The 18,623-nt window shown below is 40.9% G+C and overlaps 1 protein-coding gene across 1 annotated transcript in view; it reads left to right on the top strand.

The window, feature by feature from the left end:
* Positions 1-18,623, top strand: part of LOC121877461 — a 42,985-nt gene that overhangs the window by 13,312 nt on the left and 11,050 nt on the right. Inside the window, exons 5-15 of the mRNA XM_042383227.1 lie at positions 2,662-2,796; positions 4,198-4,319; positions 4,624-4,680; positions 4,801-4,914; positions 6,606-6,762; positions 7,104-7,261; positions 8,359-8,512; positions 8,968-9,074; positions 11,843-11,994; positions 12,728-12,874; positions 18,254-18,344. Coding sequence (XP_042239161.1) covers positions 2,662-2,796; positions 4,198-4,319; positions 4,624-4,680; positions 4,801-4,914; positions 6,606-6,762; positions 7,104-7,261; positions 8,359-8,512; positions 8,968-9,074; positions 11,843-11,994; positions 12,728-12,874; positions 18,254-18,344 — 1,394 coding nt within the window. The remainder of the gene's footprint in view (positions 1-2,661; positions 2,797-4,197; positions 4,320-4,623; positions 4,681-4,800; positions 4,915-6,605; positions 6,763-7,103; positions 7,262-8,358; positions 8,513-8,967; positions 9,075-11,842; positions 11,995-12,727; positions 12,875-18,253; positions 18,345-18,623) is intronic.

Below are 18,623 nucleotides of genomic sequence, written 5' to 3'. Positions count from 1 at the left end.
CCTTATTTCATATTCCGCCGACCCTACTGGCAGATGCTGGTCTAGGGAGGTTGTCTATTGCCTGGCCGTGTAGATCGGGGGTGGTAATGGACCTTTTGAGATTTGGTAACTTTTTGGGAATCATGTATGGTTGTTGTCGTTATCTGGATGGAATCTTTAAAGGAGTTCTTGCCCTGATTGTTCTATCTTTTGCAAGATTCTGCTGGCCAGGGTGTGCAGCTGCTGGTTGATGGGTTTTATTCTCATGTCTCTTATGTATCTCAGCTGTGGTTTTGGTGAAGGGGTATCTTTCACCTGTGACGAATCTTAGGGCTTCATTTTGGACCACCTGTAATTTTAATATTTGAGTGGTGCTCATCGTCTGAAGAGGTACTGCTGGGCACGTTAAAATCGGTGTGGTAAATGATGTCACCAGGCGGAGTTTTATTTTCTCAGGAAGCGCTTTGAAGATGGCGTGGTGTGTGGCGGGGTGGGACTAGGGAGAGTGGGCTGGGGTGAGAAGGAGCGGGGTCAAGTGGAATAGAGAAAGCAAAAGAAATATATCATGATGAGGTGGCCCTGATCTCCAGTCTCTTGGTCACCTCCTCCGTGGGTAGTGAAGCGTTATTTTCTGTACCGAGGATAAGATACTGACAAATCTAGTCACGTTGCCTCTAGCTCCGAGTTAGGTTAGGTTAGTTTCTTCGAGAATCCTTACATTCTCGGCCATCGCGACAGACGAAGTGTCAAGATTTGTCTATACCATTAGCCTCATCCTATCTACTCACTGGAGTAAAAAAAGTATCTTTACAGATGGGTTCAATGAATTTTATAATAAACACTGGGAATCCCATTGTCTTGGTAGGGTTGTCAAAATCCTTCGTCTGTTGTCATATTACTTAACATAAAATTGCAAATGTACTTTTTGATTTTGTGTATTATCATTATATCACAGACGAGACATTATAAATGAAACTTCCAACCAGTAGAGGGGGGGGGGGTGGTCTCTAGGTGTGTCGGGAGCGAAAGAGCCAGTAGAGGTCCTGAAAGCGCTAGCTGGAGAAAAGGTAAAAAACATAACATAACCTGAGAGGAGAGGTGACGTAATGGAAAGGGGGGGGGGGACTGAGAAAGTGAGAGTAACGTGTGAGAGAAGGAGACAGGAAATACTGCCAAGGTAATTCAGAAGTTAACACTCACTTAACCAAACATGGAAAAGCTGACTAAAGGTGATGGGGAGAAAAAATGAACGAATATAAGAACAAGGAGAAATGAAAGGAAAATGTAAATAAAGGAAGAGTAATGACATTACACACACACACACACACACACACAATTTCAACTCAAAAGAAAGAAACAAATGTTAGTGACAATTGTGCTTAGCGGTCAGTATTGACCTGACCCTTGACGTGACACACCCAGCCCACGGTACACTCGCCACCACCAATACTAGATGAGAACCCAAGAAACACTCCAAACTACACCAGGAGAAAAGTGAGGACTCCCTACTCCACCCAGGTGAGGAAGTATGAATTCCTAACTACATCACACGAGGAACAAGAACCATCTCCAACACCTTGTGTGAGTTGGAGGACCTACCCGGACCATGTGGTGCATCAGCAGCTGTAGTGAGGTAGCGGCTTGACAGCCAGTCTTTGCGCCGACAGCAGGTCACAAGAATGTCTACAAGACCAGCTCCCACAGTACCAGATCTACAGTTAATCTATATGTTTTGAAAGCTTTCGTCAATCAAGTGACCCACTCCCCGATTTCACCATATGTAACTTATCATCTCTGTTCATTGCATATTTTCAGCCTTCGGGCTGCCATGTTATCTTCATAAACCGTTAATTATTATTTATTATTAAACTCGCGCACACCCTTCAGACAAAGCACAATAGGGTATATCTCGCTGAAACATTCAAAATCCTGAAAGGGATGGGAATGTGAACCCGGGCCATTTCTTTGTGATGTGACGCCTCCTAGTGAGTGGCCATTTGGTAAATAAGGCAAATACCTACACACACACACAGACCACAAGTAACACGTGCAGTACATAGACACACGTAAAGTACATAGACACACACGTACAGTACGTAGAAGGAAGAGGAAGAGAAAGGGGGATGATGAGGAGAGGAGGTGAAAGAGAAAGAGGGAAAGGAAGTAAAGGGGGAGGAATAGCAAGATAAATTTATCTTCAGGGTAAGGAGGGAAAGTGGTTACAATCTTGAGACACACACAGTTGGGGGTCAAGGCTGACTTGACTCGTCGTCGACCTACACCATCACCTGGCTTCGCCTACAGTCCAACACCCTCGTTACCCTTCCTCACCTGTCAATCAAACATGCTTCCTACCTATGTGTTATGTCTCCGTACAGATATTTGTTGCTTTACGTTTTCTATATTCCACATATCTTTGATTTTACGAATTATTTGTTCATAATTATTATATAAAAGTTTACCCAAGTTACTCATTCAATATACGTTTTCAGAGATAATTTTCATAGAAGAAAACCATGTTTACTAAATTTATTTTCCAAATACTAATTATGTGAAATAATCTCTTCCTATGCATTATTTCTCTCTCTCTTTCTCTCTCTCTCTCTCTGTTATTTATCTATTTTGTGAGTCTTTTATTGAAATATCTATTGATTCCCGCGTGGTGGTGGTGGCGGCTGACAGCTTCCTATCACGGGTTTGAAGGGCCGTCTAGTGTGGACAACAAGAGGTGGGGGACGCCCATCATGCACGCCATCCTGAAGGCGGGGCAGCAGCTTGGGTACAAGATAATAGACCCAAATGGACCTGAACAAATTGGTAAGCGAGACAAAGATTTTTGGATCACCTGAAGAATTGTCACCCCAGAGTTTGGCAGGATGACAATTCTTCAGGTGGGATATCCTGGGGTGATGAATCTTCAGGTGGGGTCAGGACCCTCCATGGTTAGGTTAGGTTAGGTGTATATTATTATTCTTTTTTTTCTTTAAACTTTTCACAATAAAAATGCATAACACAAAGGAATATATTTGTTATCCTAATTATACAAATTATATTCAATGTGGGCTGGGGTGACGATTCTTCAGGTGGAGCAGGCTGGGGTGACAATTCTTCAGGTGGGATATCCTGGGGTGACGATTCTTCAGGTGATACGGATTTTGTATAGATTACATAAGATTAACTCCAAGTTCAGTTTATATTAAGATTAAACACACCGATGTTAACTCTCCCCCCCCATCCCGTTAGGTAGCGTTAAGGTGTTTGATCATCAGGTGAAATAAACTGAAGGGTAATCTAAAAACGATCCGAATCTAATCTAAAAAAAAAAAAACTTGACGAATCCCTCCTTCCTTTAACCCTCCTAGTGGAGTCCTTTCATAATTGTTTATTGTCACAACTAAACTTAAAAACAAACTTTCTTAGTCACACTAATGTTTTTTCGTTAACAATTATTGCATGTTAGATAGTTAGATAGATAGATTGTAAAATCGTCATACGATTTCACGTCGGTTCATCAGGTATATAGACAGTGCGGCCAAAACAAACAATGACAAACAGACCGTCGACTGAAGTAACCAGAGAAAGATGTTGAAACATTACCATTAATTCCTTAGATGTCTTGTATAATAGTTAGTAGTTTCTCATGGAATTTAACTGTTTATGGGATGATAAAGTTGTGGTTTAAATTAGGCAGGTGAATGTGCAGCGTTAAGAAAGATTAATAAAATTAATGGTTGCCCCTCGGGCCACCGAAGCGTGAATTTGTTTAAGGTGTTGAAGCTGCCGCCAACATAACAACCACACCCTAAGTTAACGAGCTGCATGTGCCAGTGTCAAGGAATAGTCCGAGAAGACCGGACACCTCGCCACGGACACCCCGGAATACGATCCGCAAATCGATTAACATCCAGGTCCCCAATTATTGCTAGGTAGACGGAGACAAATAGCGTAAAGAAACTGCTCCACAGTTTCACAATGCCCGGGGATTGAACCCGGGTCCGCTCGTCTGAGGCGAGCGTGCTGACCATTACACCAGAGGTCGCCGGTAAAGGTATATACGATCACAACATAAACACGACACCATCTAGCATTCGAAGTTGGCTGAAAACTTATCTCCCCTTTCCACGACTTATAATTCAGTGAGGAAATAACTTTTTGTTGATCTAGGAAATTGTTTTGAAGATTTTAAAATTTATTTTTTAATAGTTTCCTCTTGTTAAGGCTTCTCCATCCCGGATATGACCCAGAAGGAAGGGCGTCGTGGGTCAACAGCTGAGGCCTACATCAAGCCTGCCTCTAACCGCCCCAACCTACACGTCGCCTTCAACGCCCACGTCACTCGGGTATAGTGTTCTTCCTGGTATAGTGTTGTTCCTGATATAGTGATGTTCCTGGTATATTGCTGTTCTTGGTATACTGCTGTTCTTGGTATACTGCTGTTCTTGGCATACTGCTGTTTTTGGTATACTGCTGTTCTTGGTATACTGCTGTTCTTGGCATACTGCTGTTCTTGGTATACTGCTGTTCTTGGTATGCTGCTGTTCTTGGTATACTGCTGTTCTTGGTATACTACTGTTCTTGGTATACTGCTGTTCTTGGTATAATAAAAATGACTGATATTGACAATGCTAATAATTCTTCTTCTAGATCCTGTTTGACCATAACAAGAGGGCCGTCGGTGTTCGCTTTGAGCAGCATGGACGGGTGAGTGTCTTAACTCGTGTTGTCTTGAGTCGATTGGTGATGGTGGTAATAACATCTCTACGGTCGTGTTGCTGACCAGAGACAGAGAGATTCACTTCACTTCACTTCTTCCCGCTGCAGGTGAGGACAGTGTTGGCACGGAGGGAGGTGGTGGTGTCAGCAGGCGCCGTCGGGTCTCCCAAGTTACTGATGTTGTCTGGTGTGGGCCCCTCACAACACCTGCAGGAACACCACGTGAGTTAAGGTCCTCTTTACCTTACACACCTGTCCTTGCCCTTTCACACCTGTCCCTACCTTTACACACCTTTCCCTACCTTTACACACCTGTCCCTACTCAGGTATCAATGTTCAGTTTGTTCACCATATCAAACAAGGTTCATCATAACACGATTATCTGCTTCGTTTAAGCAACCCAATTACCTAACCTAACCTGGTGAATGAGTGACGTTGATCTCAACATTACAGCTCAACACCGTTAATCACCTGGTTTTATTTGCTCTTGTTTGACGATATAATGTGTCGTGATATTTGGTGTTTATTTAATTGAAGTCCATAATGGTGTCCCTCCGTAGTGATCGTAACACACACACACACATCTCCAGTAACACACCTCTACTAACACATCCTCACGAATAATAATAATAATAATAATAATAATAATAATAATAATATAATAATAATAATTGCCCTCGTGTAACGAGGATGGCCGGCCCAAGGGTCACCTAGGCGTGAATTTGTTTAAGGTGTAGAAGCTGTTGCCAACACAACAACCACACCCTGAGTTAACGGGCTGCATGACCTAGTGTCAAGGAATAGTCAGAAAAGACCGGACAACTCGCCAACTGCACTGGCTAACCATTACCCCGGAACACGATCCGCAAATCGCTTAACATTCAGGGCCCGAATGCACAAATTTTATGCTAATGACCTAATAGTACTGTTAGCTAGCAGTAAAATTTAAAAGTTATACACAAAGCGTAACTAGCAAACTTTTACCGCACAATTAGTTGTGTGTTAAGTACCGCTAAACAGCGCTAATGATAGCAGGAGCTCATCATATAAAATGGTCTTTTGGCTGAATAACCTCAATAAAATTATGAAGATTAATTTCTATATTTATATTTATATATATATATATATATATATATATATATATATATATATATATATATATATATATATATATATATATATATATATATATATATATATATATATATATATATATATATATATATATATTTTGATCATTAAAAACCCCCTAATCTATGCCGTTTGAAGGAGGATATATTAACCGAGGATAGTGATCAGTGGCTTTTCCTTGCCGTGCTGTTTGTAAACAAACTTGTTATTGAGGAAATGGAAGTCTCAACCCCACGAAAGAAAAGGAAGCCCAACTAGAGAGCAGACCAGACTTTATTATTGGTGGATGCCAGTGAAGAGAAAAAGTTAATATTGAATGGCCGCTTGAAGGTTTTCCTGAAAAATAAAGACAAAAAGAGGGGGTTATTTTTCGTTAACCACCCATCACCTTTGTCACATGAAAAAAAAAAATCTCGCTATTTTTCTTGCGGTTTTAGATGATTCTGACGTTTGTCTTTGGGGCAAATCACGACTATTACGGGACTTAAAAGTGCACCCGATGTCTTTTAACTTAACAGTACCATTCTGGCTCTTAAAAGTTGTGTATGTACTATTAGTGCTTAACAGGAAAATGTCAGCCTTAATAACTCTTTGTTAGCACTGAAAAGTTTTGTGTACACCGGCCTAGGTTCCTAATCGCTGGGTAGACAGAGGCAAATGGCGTAAAGAAATTTGCCCGGGTCCCTCTCGCTTGCCAGACGAGCATGCTGCCCTTTACACCACAGATCGCCCCTACCAACACACTCTCGCTAACTTACCCTCATTAACACACCTCTTCCCAGATCCCGGTGGTTGTGGACTTGCCCGGGGTTGGTCAGAACTTCCATGACCATCCCTCCATCTTCGGTCTTACTTGGACTGTAAACAAAGGCTCTGCTGACACAGTGTTCCGAATCGCACAGCCTAAAGCGATAACAGATTACTTGAAATACAAAAAAGGTGAGATAGTTCAAGTTTACGGTATAATTTGGAGTTTTGTATGACCTTTCTTGACCCAGGGGATACTGCTCCGGTTTAACATTCATCTGAGGTAGAATGGGGAAGGTGAGGGAGGATTAGGTAAATGATGTGTAGTATTAACGTCTCCTGTGCACACTTAGGCTTATTTTTACTATTATTATTTATTGTAGTAGTGATAGTAGTTGAAAAAAATAATTATACAACCCAACTTAACATTATTATACTCATTTATATAATTAACTCCCTAATTAATCATTAACAGATAATACCACTTCCATCCTCACCTGCACTATTTAAACCCAATCTTACCTCCACCACAGGGCCGCTCACCTGTCCTTTCGGGGTGGAGGTGAACGCTTGGAGTCTGGCGGAGGAAGGTGACCCATACTGGCCCGACCTTCAGTACCTGTTTGTGTCCGGCACCCCCGCCTTCGACTACGGCCTCTTCATAACAGATGGCATCGGCTACAGGAGAGATGTAAGAGACTACAGTACCGCTGCTGTATATTGAGAGAGAGAGAGAGAGAGAGAGATTTTTATTTTAAATCGCCTTTAGGGCGATTAAGGGATAATAACACCAGTCACGTTCAACTCGAACGTTATAATTCGGTCAAACCTGTTGAATATAATTAATTCTTAGTATTTTGCATAATAAATCATAAGTAGATAATCATACAAAATGTTTAATTGCTGTATTTCCATGTCACAATAATAAACAACACACTGGACACAGAGTACCTGAGTAAACTTAACTACAGGTTGAACTCACCTGTTGGAGGTCTCAAACTGAATAGGTTAGGTGTTCACCCTATGATGGTAAGAACTGAAGTGTCGGTGCCCCTCGTCGCAGGCGTTACCTGGGCTGACACAGTTCCCTGCGTCAGGAGTTTTGTACACAAACGACTCCAACCTATTACCACAACACCATCCTTCTGCTTGTCTGTATCTCTCCACTACTCTATACACAGGCAGGCACGCCCAATAAACATGACATGACTTACAACCTAACATAATATTTAGTTGAGGTTTATCCTACTCCTTACTGATTGTGGTAACAATAGTTATTATTGTAATTATTATTATCTTTGGCATTATCATCACCATCATCCACCCTTTACCACCACCACCATCATCCACCCTTTACCGTCACCACCACCACCATCCACCACCCTTTACCACCACCACCACCATCCACCCTTTACCACCACCACCACCATCCACCCTTTACCACCACCACCACCACCATCATCATCCACCCTTTACCACCACCACCACCATCCATCATCCACCCTTTACCACCATCCACCCTTTACCACCACCACCACCACCACCATCATCCACTCTTTACCGCCACCACCACCATCATCCACCTTTACCGCCGCCACCACCACCACCAACCACCCCTTTACCACCACCACCACCACCACCACCATCACATACCCACCACCACCATCCACCCTTTACCACCACCACCACCACCATCCACCCTTTACCACCATCCACTATCTTCATTGCCTCTACTCCACCTCCACAAACCTTAGTATCTTCTCCCTAATTCCCTGCTTCTCTCGACAGCTGTTCCACAAGCACTACAAGTCACTGATTGGTCAGGAGGGCTTCACCATTGGCCCCATGTTGACCCGTCCTAAGAGTCGTGGGTCAGTGACGTTAAGATCTAGTGACCCTCTGGACGCCCCGCTCATTGACCCCAACTACTTCTTGTGGTACTGTTTACTTGTGGCATTGTTTATTTCTTGTGGCTTTGTTTGGTTCCTTCTTGTGGTTTTGTTTGGTTCCTTGTGTCTTTGTTTACATGTTTATTTTACATTTGTTTACCTTCATTTCATCATGTCTTTTTCTTCTATTTATTGGATTTATTACCTCATGATTTTTTTCTCTATTATCGTGTTTGTCTCTGTTATATTATCAACTTTTCTTTCTTTCTTAAATTCGTAACTCGCAAAGACAGTCAAAACCAGCCTTAATTATCTCTACCTTATTTTAATTTATCATTTTATCTATACTTTCTATCATGTCTATACTCTGTATCATGTCTATAATCTCCATGTCGTAACTTAACGGTATCGTGTTATGTATCGAAGTTACTTTTGTACTTGCATTACTTACGTTACGTCACACTTGAAGCAGAAATTTAAGTATATTCAGGAAATTAACTTTACACAGGCATCAAGTTCTCCCTGGAGGTTGGTAAGGCGCCAGCACTGAGAGTAGACCACGGCGCTAAGTTTCACGATAAGGTAATGTTGTTGACTGTACCCTACGTGAGGAAGGTAAGACGTGTCCGTCCAATTCACCGTAGATTTAAACACTCGCACCTTTACACTAGGCTGGGTGTCAGATACCAATGGTGGGTTGATATACTTCATTTTGGATAATGGGGTGCAATTTTTATTATTTTTGTTTAGTTTGAGAGGAACATTTTAATTAATTCTGAGACGATAATTTTAAAGTTACTCAATAACTCGTTGAGGACGATGGTTACGTTTTAACCCTGAAGGAATCAGCGGTGTAAAACCTTTTTTAGCATTACCCATTTTTTCACGTTTCTCTCACTCCAACTGTTGCCTATATAACCACCTGGATCATGTACTGTGATCATAAGACCGATGGAAATATATTTACAGGTCAAATTTAAGTTTTATGTTCTTTCAACTCTGGTTTAGAACATAACAAAAGAAAATAAGGAGTCTGTATTAGGCCGGATGGCTTGCGCATGGCAGCTCCTGTCGAGAGTTACATCCACTTGCTATCGTCCAATAATCTATCTAGCCTCCTTTTAAAACTTTCCAGCGTTCCAGCACTTGATACAAAGTTGCTAAGCTTGTTCCACTCGTCTACCACCCTATTTGTGAACCAGTTCCTTCCTAAGCCTGTTCCACTCGTTTCCCACCCTATTTGTGAACCAGTTCCTTCCTATCTCCCTCCTAAACCTAAACTTATCCAACTTAAATCCGTTGCTACGAGTCCTATCCTGCTCGGATATTATAAGAACTTTATCTATATCTCCTTTATTGATTCCTTTCACCCACTTGAATACTTTTATCATATCTCCCCACACTCTTCGTCTTTATAGGGAATACAAGTTTAGTTTCTTTTATCTATCTTGAAAGAAAGGGTTTCTAAGTCCCTGAATCATTTTAGTCAATCTTCGCTGCACCGATTCCAGTGAATTGATATCCATTCTATAATAAGGGCACTAGAACTGAACAGCATAGTCGAGGTGCGGCCTGACTAGCGCAAGATATAATTGCAATATGACCTCCGTACTCTTATTACTTACACTTCTAGATATAAAACCTAATACTCTGTTTGCCTTATTTCGAACATTAACACACTGTTTTCTAGGCCGTAGGTCCGGGCTTACAAGTACCCCTAAGTCTCTTTCACAAGTCGACTTCTCTAGGTTGATGTTAAGGTTGTGTACATGACCGTATTTGTTCTTCCAATATTAAGTACGCTGCACTTGCTGGTGTTGAATTTCATTTGCCATTTTTCTGATCACTCTTGCAGTTTATTTAAATCCTCCTGCAGTGTATTTGCATCCTGCCCTGAATTAATCTGCCGCCCAATTTTGGTGTCATCCGCAAACTTGTTTATGTCACTGCTGATCCCAGTATCTAGATCGTTTATGTATAGATTATGAACAAGAGTGGGCCCAGTACTGACCCCTGGGGAACCCCACTAGTTAGACAGTCCCACTCAGATTTAAAACCATCTACACTGACCCTCTGTGTTCTATAGGTGAGCCATGATTTTATCCCATTTAAGACTTTCCCCTCGATACCATGAGCCTTAACCTTTTTCAGAAGACTCTGATGCAGTTTTCTGTCAAATGCCTTACTAAAGTAACATCGTATTTTTCGTCATTATCAACTACCTCATAGACTTTCCTAAAAAAAGTCAGCAGATTTGTTAGACAATATTTTCCATTTGTAAATCCATGTTGAGAGTCGTAGATTAATTTGCTTTTCTCCAATTGTGATCGGATGCCATTTGCTATAATTGATTCCAGAAATTTCCCCACTACTAACGTCAAGCTAATCGGCCGGTAATTTGACGCTGATGCTCTGTCTCCCTCTTTGAATATGGGCACTAAATTTGCCTGTCTCCATATGTCTGGCACAACTCCCGTGTCTAATGATTTTGTAAATAAATTTACGAGGGGTCCGCTAATCTGTTCCTTACACTCTTTCAAAACTCGAGGGAAAATTTTATCCAGCCCTGGGGATTTTGTCTTCTTTAATTTATTTATCTTCTGAAGAACATCCTCTTTTCTGATAGTGATATCCTTTAGTTTCTCTTCTTCATTTCCCCTTAATATCAATTCCACCTCGGGCGTTTCCTCGTGAATTTCCTCTGTGAAAACTGATAAGAAGTAGCTGTTTAATGCTTTGCTTATTTCCGCACTATCATCGATCACTTCCCCTCTGACTTTAAGGGCTCCACTTTGTCTTTGACCTTTGTCCTATATACCTTGAAAAATCCCTTTGGATTCGCCTTGGATTCTCTTGCTATCCTGATTTCGTAGTTCCTCTTTGCCTTCTGTACATTTTTCTTCACATTCCTAGATAGTTCCTTATACCCAATAATCAGTGAGATTAATGAGGTTACTTTGGTAACAACCAACTGCCCGATCCGGGGGCTTGGTGGTGGATAGTGCCTGTCAGTGTAGCATCAGGTGATACACCCAGCCGGTTCCGGCTCGATGTTTTCACGAGGGAAGAAAAAAAAAAAAAAAAACCCGCCGGATTTGCGCAAGCGTGTTCAAACTCGGACAGAAGTCCCAGCGCCTGAGTTGCATTAGTTGAGTATGGTACTTTGCACAGTAGCTATACAGTATATGCACTTTCTATACTGTCTTTATTACCTCAATGGGGTAAATTACCTTAGTTTAGGAACCACAGTTAAATGATCGTCCTCAAAAATTTATCATAAGGTGTTTTCCTTGAAAACCTGTAGTACCCCCATACAAAAAACACTAAGATTCGTTTCTAGCTTTTACTGTACTTACTCATAAAGCAGGTGTGTGGTGTTACAGGTGTTGCCCGGGTGTGAGCAGCAGGTGTTGTGGTCAGACGAGTACTGGGCATGTTATACGAGAAACATGGCCAAGACGACCTACCACCCAGCTGGCTCCTGTAAGATGGGTCCCGCCTCAGACCACTACAGCGTCGTCGACCACACCCTCAAGTTAGTGCTAAGTGCCCTTTCTAAATAACCATTTTCTATGACCACATATATTCAGGGTTGAATTATTTATTTCAAATTAACCACAAAAAGAAAATCAAAGATTCATTAATAATTGAATGTATATAAACACGAGATATTACCTCAACATTCATTTATTCTTTTATGATAAACACGAATTATAAGTAAATACTGAATTGAGTCAATCAAGAATCTATACATTTGTTTTAATAAAACATCAACTTAATATTAGTCACACCCTTCTGTTCGATTCTTCTCTATAACACAAAAAATATTGGAGAAAAGAGAAAAAAAGCGAGAGAGAGTCTAGTCCTGTTTACAGCTTAACTCCTGACCACAAATTACATTTCTTTATACTAACGTGCGTAAGATTTAACCGTTCAGCAAGGGAAGTAAAGTGTTGCCGAATTATGCCTTGGTTGTGTGAGGGGTGAGACTGAGTGAGGGGTGAGGCTGTGCGGGGGTGAAGCTGTGTGGGGGTGAAGCTGTGTGAGGGGTGAGGCTGTGTGAGGGGTGAGGCTGTGTGAGGGTGTGAGGCTGTGTGAGGCTGTGTGAGGGGTGAGGCTGTGTGAGGGGTGAGGCTGTGTGAGGGGTGAGGCTGTGTGAGGGGTGAGGCTGTGTGAGGGGTGAGGCTGTGTGAGGGGTGAGGCTGGGTGAGAGGTGAGGCTGTGTGGGGATGAGAGATGAAGTACACTAACAAAAATCCCTTCTACAGGGTGCGGGGCGTGGCAGGACTGAGGGTGGTCGACGCCTCCATCATGCCGCTGGTGGTATCTGGCAACACCAACGCTGCAGTTATCATGATCGGTGAGAAGGGCGCCGACCTCATCAAGCAGGATTGGGGCGCCCCTGTTGACCCTCTGTGAAGGATATACCTGTGAGGACGTAGTTTGTTGTTGTTATAGTGTTATTAATGCGCTTCAACAACAAGGGTCATTAAGCGCGTAGCAAGGTTAGTAATTACACTATTATACCAACCCCCCCAAAAAAAAATTACGAGATAAAACTCAAGGGACGTCAAAGGATAAATGACCTCCATTGTACGTCTCTTAAGGGTCACCTCTGAGTGTGACCTTATGAAGTAGGACTCGACTATTACGATTAAGCCACACCAGTGTAAATATTTTTGTGGTATAATATCTGTATACAAACCTCAAGTGATTTTCTGGTCTGGCAGTGTGTACATTAAGTGTGTGTGTGTGTACAAAGTTACAAACATTAGAATTATGTAATTAAACGTGTACACCTTTGATTAGTGTACATCTATATCATCAACACTTTACCTTTATTTTATGTCTTCATCTTATTTTTTTTTCTGATACTTCTGGATACATTTTCTGATTCTGAAACTTTAAGTTCCCTGACGAGTACCTCTCTCTCTCTCTCTCTCTCTAACAAACCAGTTGTGGTCATGACGCACGGGTTTATGTACGTGTTAGTATTATGTACAGGGCATTGTTGTAAATCCTCTAGGTCATTATAACAAGTGTGACTGCAGGAAAGAGTTAGTATGATGATTGGGTGTTAAGTATGACAGCCAACACATTCTAAAACCTCGAGTACGCCACACCACCACAATATTCTCAAGTACTACACCTGCAAATAATAACAGGTGTTGTTATTATTGTGTGGTGTGTACTCGTGGGTAGGTCGAGTACTGAATATTATGGTGAAGATATGTAAAGGTATCTGGTGATTCAACTGCCAGGGTTAAGCACCGTTCACCAGGGTGGTTTAGGGTGTTTCAATTACCAGAGTTATCAAGCACTGTTCATACGGTAAACATTCTCTGTTGTGACACCTGAAGAGATCCCACCAACACCGTGTTACTGAACAGTGTCACTCAATAGTTTAGCTCTACGTCAATTTTGTTATAGTTTTTATTTATAATAAAATAATGTGTTTTGGACCTGTTTGTCTTTTATTACCTGATTAATTAACTTAAAACCCCGTAGAAACGTTTATCTGATGGAGTATTATAGCTCACACGACCCCTGAACAATGTGTGTGTGGCTGCAGGAGACTCGTGGTGAGGGCAAATGCGTTCATGAAACTTTACTGGCTGAGGAACGAGGTGTCGTCCATCTACCTATTATTTTACAGAACAAACTTATTAAATGGCAGAGTTAAATTTGAGGTTAAAATATTATGTAGCAATAAAATTTAACAGCAAAACGTTTAGTATGAAGCCGTGAACACTGGCATGACACACACGAGTGAAATGAATCCTTTATTAAACCAACGATATGATGTAAAGTAATCAGGCAAGTAAGAGACAGGTGAATCTTTTTAAAAATAATGGCATAATAAATAACTCCTCGAATATATTTTTAATGGGAACTAAAAATTAAAAAAAGAAGAATATTATGCAAGATCTATCCACTAGGAGTATCATAGAAAACGGTGTCACAATGAGCCCCCAATAGACATGGAAAGTGAATATAAACTTCAAAATTATATATAAACAGGTCTATTTACCCCTAAGTAACTATAGATTACAGATTAAACCATTAGAATTTAAAACCTCTAGCAAATTATAACTTTAATTCACGTGTAATATTATTATGTATAATTGAAAAAAAAGGTGATCGGTTTAGTTCTCGATGCGTTGAATCACTTGGAGAGGTGTTCAGTACCTGGCGATAGTTGTGAGGTGAGGAATATGGTGTACGCTGTGTGGCACATCGACAACAAGCAGTGCTGGTCTAGTGATTTTAGCAAGTGATTGTTGTAAGTCTTGTGCAATTTAAAGGAAAATATTTGACTTTACAGGAAACTTAAGCATCGATTATTTGTGTAGAGGATAAACAACGGTAAGTGTTCAGAAGAGGGGTGCCACTAGATGACTGGACATTTGTTCAGTAAAATCGTCATATACTGTATGTCCACATTGGTTTCGCACGTACTGTACATGGAAAGTACAGGTATATAATATAAAGTGCCAATGCAGGTATAAAATCGAGTAGTAAAGGCTGCTAGTGAGTCTTATTAGAAGGGAGTTCAGATACCATGGCTGTCCGTCCCTCGAGACATGCTAGAGACTGTCAGTTGATTGAAAGCGTCCGAAGGAGGGCCACCAGACTGGTGTCTGATGGAATATAACATCTCCCTAGCCGTCCATGATTCAGTCCTAGTTTTTATTCATATCTTCTTCAACGGTGCTGCCTTATGAGCGCCAATAAATATAGCTTTAAGCTTTCCCCCAAGCTTCGTCTACCAACATGTATTGCGTCACCTGAGACCAATCACTATTTTGTAGTTCTCTTTGGAAAACATGTAATTAATTGTAGTTTTGCAATGATCTTATTTAGATTACCTGGTGTTATCCTATATTCCCGTGACTCGTTGTTCTACTGCAGAAGGTAATACAGTGGTCGGTGAGTCCTGTACGGATGTTCCGTGCCTGACTGGTACTGTCACCTGGTGGCTGAGGACTTTGTTCATCTTTCTATAACCCATTTTCTTATCTGTAGCATTTATTGAAGTCAAATTTGTATTATTGTTCTTATGGTGACTCGAGTCGATCTTAATATACGATAATATCCGAGTAAACTGATCCACAAACTAGGATGGATTTAAATTTGGTAACAATTTCTATGATCATTGAGTAAATCTGATGTAAGGTTATAGACCAGTTTTTTGTTCGTATATACAGTAAGCACACACACCGTACCGCCCCCTTCTGTCATGACGCTGCATCCAATCGTGATCCTGAGAGAGAAATATACGGCAGGCTTAATATTAGATGTAAGAATTTGGATTGCCGACATCTTGGGTAATACTGGTTTAAAAATAATGTGTAGAAAATGTAGTTCCTTGTGTCTAAAACATTCTCGTCTTCGCTTTTACGGTCAACCGGTAACTAACTTGTGGAATTATCAGTTGGTATCTCCGCTGGTACTAGTGGAAGGGTCAATTGGTATCTCTATTATTAATAGTAGTATCAGTATTATTAGGCTGCAGTTCCTCCAATACGAGTCGAGTCAAGACGAGTCATGTCTCGTCTCGACTCGCCATTGCAGTTCACATTAATTTATATATTTTTCCAGAAACCGTTCACACCGGGGAGTCACGCCGAGTCGAGTCGCTTCATGAATACGACCAGACCCATTTTTTCGTCAGTCATCGCGCGTCCGTTGTGGTGGAAACCACGTCATGCAGCTGGAGGATTTGATAAATCTTGTTCGGGAGCGTCTTGCTCTCTATGTTCTCTGTTATTCTAAAGTAATTGTAGAATTTGTCTGGATGGTTCACCAAGTCTGGGAACAAATGACTAAAGGCATCAAAATCTGCTGTTTTGGTGTTGATTTCATGTATCCACAATCGGGCTCTCCTCCGGCGCCGAACCCACAAAAGAGCATATAGTTCAGCGAGAGAATGTGTCCATTACTGCTCGAAATCAGGCTGGGTTCTGACAATTTAGTGCCAAACCTAACTCGTTTTGACTCTTTCGGTATGAACGGGAACGAGTCAAATGACTCTAATGAATCGACTCGATTCGACTCGTTTGGTGTAAATGCAGCCTTATTATTATTATTATTATTATTATTATTATTATTATTATTATTATTATTAGTATTAGTATTAGTATTAGTAATCATTATTATCCAGAATACGACAAATATAACATACAATGGCCAAGTAATACATTTTAATACACTACACAAGGGACTTCACGCCAGAGCCACTTACAGGAAGCAAAAGCACCCGTAGTCGACAGTCACTGGTACACGACCCCAAACCAACCCTGTGCCCTTTAACCCACTGGGGAAAAAATTCAGCTTCTCAACACACACTCAGGTTCCGCTGTTAGATGTTTTTCTCCCAGGACCTTGTAAGATAACCTTAATGGGGTTACTGTTCCTTCAGCCAATAAGACAAGGTGGTTTTTAGGTGTTGTTCTTTTACATGTTAAGGGTATAGTCGTGTTCGTTTCCATTTCCTTATTTATTTTTAAGTGATATTATTGGGTTTATTCATTCATACACAAAAGCCATACTCTTGGATTATTTTGTTTTGGGGGATTTTATTCCCCAGAAAACAAATCCACTTTTATTATGCCCTATTGTTTTGTCTTATAGTGAGGCAGATATGTTACCAAATGTGGAAGAACTGTGAAGATTTCTAGGATTTTTATTAGAAATGACAGAAGTATTGGATGTCTTAAGTGTGAAAACATGTTCACATATGATCTATTGCCGATGCTGTGAGGTTTGTTCGATTTTTCAATTTATTTGGTGGCCATCTTGAATTTCTCCTATTTACGGACTTCAGGGGAAATATTAAGCTTGGCTCTATATCATAAATATTTTCATGTATATCAAACATGATCTACAGTATGTCACTTTCGGTGCTTTAACCATAAAACCCACAATTTGTCCACTAATTTGTCTTAGGGCCCCCCATCATTAGAGAGAGAGAGAGAGAGAGAGAGAGAGGGGGATAACGTATTAAATTCGGTAATAGAGAACAGGGCTAAGCTATTAAAAACAAACTTATAGACTGACCGATTATCTTGGTTTACTGGCCCTCAACGCCTGGGTCATTACGGCTGAGAACTACCAACAGAAAAAAAAATCTGAACAGGATCTTAACGCAAGAGAAAAATATATACTGTAAAAGGGTCAGTTTACCACGAGTCCTTTTTTTTAATCTAGTTACTTGCAAAGATTCATACATTATTATGGCGTCTGCTTTTTTATTATTGTTTTTGTTTTTTGTTTTTTTACTTCAATTTGTGCAGTAGACAAGTTTTTCTGGCGATTAATTTTGTGTGTGTGGGGATTAGTGTGGTCCAATGTGGTATTTTCTCACCTCAAAGAAAACGGTTTTAGTCTCTGGCTGATATTAGGGGGAACTAGTGTAAAATGTTTCTTAAAGGGCAAACGTAGTAAACTGGCTTTATATTTTAATCTTCAAGAATTAATGCAGAGAACTTCAATCTCTCTCTCTCTCTCTCTCTCTCTCTCTCTCTCTCTCTCTCCTAGCTATGAGTATTATAAATTAAACCTTGGTAACATTAACTGTTGACTTAATATAAAACACCTAACGGACGCAAGCACACAAGGGCAGAATACCTTTGGAAAAGATTCTGTACTTTAATTTGACCTTCTAACTGATAGACTCTTCGGGAAATACGAGAGAGAGAGAGAGAGAAAGAGAGAGAGAGAGAGAGAGAGAGAGAGAGAGAGAGAGAGAGTTTAGGATTTTTTTTATTTTTTTTATTATAATTAAACTGAAGGTTGCGGATACAGAGTCGTGAGATACTTAATGCTATGGAAGAGTTTCAAATACGTTTCCATGACAAGCTGTTTACAGAGATCCGCCTGGAGGTGTGGCGGACGTGGTTATGGCAGGAGTAGTGGATGGTCTTGTGCTACAGGTCCGGGTATTTTGCATTGTAAGTGTCGACATTGAGTGTGTTTTTGTGTGTGTATTGTCCCGTGGAAATAGAGAGGAGGAAGGAAGGAGGCAGGCATGGGAGGGAGATGAAGAAAAAGGGGGAGGAAGACAGGGGAGAAAAACCATCGTCCACAAGGGGTTAAATTATAGTGTTCTTCCCCTCACCCTATTCTTCCACGTCTCTCGTCCCCTCCTTACTTACTTTATCC

This window comes from Homarus americanus, unplaced genomic scaffold (assembly GCF_018991925.1).
Source record: "Homarus americanus isolate GMGI-L3 unplaced genomic scaffold, GMGI_Hamer_2.0 scaffold367, whole genome shotgun sequence".
Taxonomy (NCBI): domain Eukaryota; kingdom Metazoa; phylum Arthropoda; class Malacostraca; order Decapoda; family Nephropidae; genus Homarus; species Homarus americanus.
This window is presented reverse-complemented; position numbering and strand designations above follow the sequence as displayed.